Source organism: Ochlerotatus camptorhynchus, unplaced genomic scaffold (assembly GCF_037179485.1).
Source record: "Ochlerotatus camptorhynchus isolate MF236.1 unplaced genomic scaffold, CSIRO-AGI_Acam_v1.1 ptg000257l, whole genome shotgun sequence".
Taxonomy (NCBI): Eukaryota; Metazoa; Arthropoda; class Insecta; order Diptera; family Culicidae; genus Ochlerotatus; species Ochlerotatus camptorhynchus.
In genome coordinates this window covers 2,682,769-2,687,419 of record NW_027040747.1, presented here as the reverse complement: position 1 = coordinate 2,687,419, position 4,651 = coordinate 2,682,769, and the positions used below count along the sequence as shown (strand labels likewise).

General features: G+C 43.8%; 2 protein-coding genes across 2 annotated transcripts; one reads left to right on the top strand and one right to left on the bottom strand.

Moving 5' to 3' along the window:
• LOC135705120 (uncharacterized) lies at window positions 1-1,398 on the bottom strand. Its single transcript, XM_065226695.1, has 4 exons — window positions 1,373-1,398; window positions 956-1,059; window positions 605-900; window positions 1-537 (listed from the first exon to the last, which is right to left on the bottom strand). The coding sequence occupies exons 1-4, from the start codon at window positions 1,396-1,398 to the stop codon at window positions 1-3; spliced, it is 963 nt and encodes a 320-aa protein (XP_065082767.1).
• Window positions 1,399-1,698: 300 nt separating this feature from the next.
• LOC135705049 (uncharacterized) lies at window positions 1,699-2,845 on the top strand. The gene is made up of 3 exons (XM_065226606.1): window positions 1,699-1,850; window positions 1,913-2,208; window positions 2,266-2,845. Exons 1-3 carry the CDS (start codon window positions 1,733-1,735, stop codon window positions 2,818-2,820), a joined length of 969 nt encoding a protein of 322 aa, XP_065082678.1. The 5' UTR covers window positions 1,699-1,732; the 3' UTR covers window positions 2,821-2,845.
• Window positions 2,846-4,651: the final 1,806 nt, after the last annotated feature.

Genomic DNA, 4,651 nt, shown 5'->3' with positions numbered 1-4,651 from the left:
CTAATTTGCCTGGAACTGCTCTTTCACCACCTCACCTATAACTTTGCCCAGATCTGCAAAGCTTTCTGCGAAGTAATCTGGAACGTGGTCTCCATCCGATAGCTTCTCAACATTTAGTTTCCGCGCTTCACCGGTCAGAACAAGTAGGGTCTGGAATCCTGCCACCTTACCAAAAACCACATCCTGTGCAACCATATCCCCGACGAACAGCACCCGTTTGGCATCCTCAATGCCGTACTGTTCCTTCAACTGCTTTCCAAGCTGATGTCCCGGTTTGCCCAAAACAATCGCCTTGCGTCCGGTTGCCTTCTCCAGTATGTCCACGTAGTGGCCTGACCCGAGTAAATTGGAAATGCTATAATCCGTGGCCCCGGCAATCAGCACGCAGTCCGGGTTGGTTTTCAAATACACTTCAGCTCGCAACAACTTAGAATGATTACAGTTGTAATCGTAATCCATGATCACCGCTTTGACTGGTTTCTTATCGTGAATCTCGGGATAGATAAGAAGGAGAGATTCTGGCTGCGGTCCATCCGGCTTGAACAAATATTGAACTATTTTAATGACCCTTCCAGATTTTGTCTAGACGACTCATATAACTTACGCCATGAAGAACTTCGTAGCCAGCGTCCTTCAGGGCGGCTAGGAATGGCTCAGAGCAAATTGCGAAGATCAAACCTCGAAAGTTGATCGATTTCAAATACTTGATCACACTCACCGCTGGATGGATCACGTCCGCTTCGTTCTCGTCGTGTCCCAGCTTTCGCAGTTGGTTCTTGTAATTCTCTAGCGTTCTAACACTGTTGTTGGAAACATAGACCAAATGCTTGCCGCTGCCCTTCAGCGCACTGATTGCCTCGCCAACGCCTTCGATCGGTTCGGACCGGTTCCACAATACACCTGCGTGGCAAAATAGAATAGAGTTTTGGCCAGTAAATCCAATCCAATTTGTTACCATCGCAGTCGGTAAATACGTAATCGAACGAATCCAGAAAGCTTTGCTTTTCTTCCAAGCTTAGATTCAACAGTCGTTTGGACATCTTCGTGGTTGATTGCAGACTGGAGACGGTGTAGAAGATTATATCTTGCCTAGCATATCGCACGAGAACAATCTCTAAACTAAACTATAGCACGTGGTCGCAGAATAGTGTGTGACGTTATCACGCCGGGACCATTCGAACAATGGTGAACGGTGTAAATTGGGAATTCTGTTGGGAAATGTGTTATTTGATGGCGTTAATATTCCGAATGTGATTTGGCCCCATTAGACTAATTAACCGCACCATTCAAGCTAAGGCCAAGAAGTCGTCTCTATTCCAATCGGGCTGTTTTTGAGAACCATTTTCACCGGGTTGTTGTCTGATATTCTTACGGTGTGCTCAGCCCACTGCACTCCATATGTGGTACACATCACCTTCTGTTTGTAAACACCGTCGTTGACTCTTCACGAGCATAGTCGATAGTCAACTTCATGCTGTGGCGGGCTATAGCTCCCCCCCCTCACAATTCAAAGAGCAATTAATCAAAACCAGGAATGATGATCTAATTTAGACGTAATAGTAAAGAAATGGTTTTAGCATCAGCTTCTGTCCTGGTATTCATACAGTGATCCGCATCGACCTTGCGCATGTGTACGCGAATGAGATATGTGCAGTGTGTAAACCGTCATCGACAAACCCAGTACACAATCGCAACTCGGCTAGATTGATTCAGTTCGCAATCAGCCGCGAAGATGTCCGTCAGCAGTTCACAGTCGTCACCGTCGCCACCAAAATCTTTGCTGGATTTAGGACTGGAAGATAAGCAACGTTTTCTGGATTCTTTCGATTACGTTCTGACCGATTGCGATGGTAAATACGACGGCGAGAAGGTGGAACAATGTAACATTGACTTCTTCAATTACTCTTTGCAGGTGTCGTTTGGAACCTGTACGGACCGATTGACGGCGTTGGCGAGGCAATCAGTGCGCTGAAGGGCACCGGCAAGCATTTGGTCTATGTTTCCAACAACAGTGTTCGAACGCTAGGGAACTACAAGGAACAAGTGCGAAAGCTAGGACACGAAGTGGATGAGGCGGACGTGATTCATCCAGTCGTTAGTGTGATTCAATACTTGAAATCGATCAACTTTCAAGGTTTGATCTACGCGATATGCGCTGAACCTTTCCTGGCTGCTCTGAGGGATGCAGGCTACGAAGTTCTTCACGGCGTAAGTTATAGTTCTGCACGTTAAACAGTCATTATAATAGTGCAATATTTACTCTAGCCGACTGAGCCAATGCCCGAGGCACTTCGTCTTATCATTCCGGTTATTCACGATAAGAAACCCGTCAAAGCAGTGATTGTAGATTACGATTTTAATTGTAGTCATACGAAGCTGCTGAGAGCTGAACTGTATTTGAAAACCAATCCAGAGTGTATGCTGATTGCAGGGGCGACAGATCGCAGTATATCCATTACCCAACAATTGGAAGTGATCGGATCGGGTCATTATGTGGACATACTGGAGAAGGCAACCGGGCGAGAGGCGATCGTTTTGGGCAAACCAGGACATCAGCTTGCAAAGCAGTTGAAGGAACAGTACGGTATGAAGGATGCCAAACGGGTGCTATTTGTAGGGGATATGATTGCACAGGATGTGGCTTTTGGGAAGGTGGCAGGATTTCAGACACTGCTGGTTTTGACCGGTGGAGCGAAGAAGTTGGACGTTGAGAGGCTGTCGAATCAAGACCATGTGCCCGATTACTACACGGAGAGCTTTGCAGATTTTGGCAAGCTGATACAGGAAGTGCTTGAAGCGAAGGGCAAAGCTAGTCTGTAAAAAAATTAGGATAGGTTGGATATTTGTAGTTGGAATCAATGGATAGGTATAATATAAAAGGTTTGCCTGTCATTTTCAGTTTGTTGGTTAAAGTGTTTTTAAGTTATTTAAAAAAATCTTTGTCTGTGTTCTCCAGGACAAGGCGAAAGCTGTGCTAATCATTGTCCATAGTACACTGGAGTCGCTTTTTACACGGTTTTTTACACGGTTTTTTTTACGCGGATTTCGGAATTTACGCGGTTTATCGTTATACACTAGAGTCGCTTTTTACGCGGTTTTTTACACGGTGGATTTCGGAATTTACGCGGTTTTTTTAAGCGGATTCCGGAATTTACGCCGTTTTTTACGCGTTTTTTTTTACGTGGGACGTATCACCCGCGTAAAAAGCGACTCCAGTGTAGTCTTTGCAGTGATGCAAAATATCATAACACTCACGTGACACTCGTCTTCGCATCAACCGACTATTGCAGACAGATCGTTTTGTCACGCAGTTAGAGTTAGAGCCATGACAAACAACAATCACCAGTAATGGTCGCTGCTCATAAGCAAAACGTTACACTCGCTGCTGATAATGAAAAGCACAACGAAAACAGTGAAGACTTCTGCATTACGATCATGAGAAAACGCGAAACGACAGAAGAAAATGAAAACAATGCCTACGCATTCCAAGTTTGTCTCGGCAGGCGCGATTGTGTGAGTTACAAACAAAGCAGGCAACATTAAACGGAAGCTGTTGGGCTCACTCACCAACACACTGACATAAGCAAGCAAAGCAGCAACTGCTTCAAAACGAGCACAGATTAGTGTCGTGATTGTCAGGAATGACCAGATCGGTGATGGATCACAACAGAAGATGACATTCACCAATTGCTCTTTACTTCTTTCGTCAACTTGATGGATGGTCATGGAGAGAGCTTCGACGAGCACATTGATAGGAATGTACAAAGCGTTACTACCATCAGCTGTTTGATGATCGTTATTGTGATAGGTCGCACTCTGAGTCTTTGTTTTGTTAATCTAGCGAAAAAAAGGCGCCCAGCAAGACCACACTAGAGACAGCGCGTTCGATCAAGTAACCATAGGCACGTTATAATACAGCTGAATAACGGCTATACCAGTGTTTGCAAGTTCTAATGAGGCCCGTATATAGCCAAAAAGGCGAAATAACGTGCCTATGGTTACTTGGGGATGCCGGTCGGAGTTATAAGTTTTGTCTACTTCTCTCATTCAGTATACGAACACAAAATTTTAAAGACATTTTCAATTGAAATGATCAGAATTGAAGCGTTACAGCTACTGTAACAGCGGAAAATCCATAATTGAAAGCGGAATATCAAATTTACCGTAAAGTATCACAACCGGATCAATATTCCATTTTACGAAATGACAGGAGCTGAGTTTGCCTGACAATATTTGATGATATTGATGCTTCTCACAGCCGCACAGTGGTGGGCCTCCATACAAAAGTTGGACTAAACCTAAAAATTTTCAGAATCTGGCTGAAAAAATATATTTTGTAAATTTTGGGATGATTGTTTTATTGTCTTTTTTTTTTACATCAACATGCTGGATGAAGCCCCAATGATGCTAACCTTATCAACTATAGTAAAAAAAAAATACATTCAAGCATGGTCATAATATAAAAAAATATATATCTTATAGTCAGTTACTGCTGCCTTGAGCTTGAGCTTGAGCTTGATTGACCGCCCACGGTTGCTACTCTGTTATTGCCAGATCAGCTGTAATTACACAGAGAACCAATAGATAATGCTTGGGACTAGCAATCATCCTCAATGTGTAAAAACTGGTGATCTTAAATTAGGCAATACCA

Excerpts from the sequence above, each read along its gene's own strand:
- LOC135705120 (XM_065226695.1), bottom strand. The coding sequence starts at position 1,398 with ATGGAGTGCAGTGGGCTGAGCACACC. Across the intron at positions 1,060-1,372 it reads TGCAGTGGGCTGAGCACACC|TCTGCAATCAACCACGAAGA; the intron begins GTAAGAATATCA and ends CACCGTCTCCAG. Across the intron at positions 538-604 it reads GCTACGAAGTTCTTCATGGC|CCGGATGGACCGCAGCCAGA; the intron begins GTAAGTTATATG and ends TATTTGTTCAAG.
- LOC135705049 (XM_065226606.1), top strand. The coding sequence starts at position 1,733 with ATGTCCGTCAGCAGTTCACAGTCGTCACCGTCGCCACCAAAATCTTTG. Across the intron at positions 1,851-1,912 it reads CGTTCTGACCGATTGCGATG|GTGTCGTTTGGAACCTGTAC; the intron begins GTAAATACGACG and ends TACTCTTTGCAG. Across the intron at positions 2,209-2,265 it reads GCTACGAAGTTCTTCACGGC|CCGACTGAGCCAATGCCCGA; the intron begins GTAAGTTATAGT and ends TATTTACTCTAG.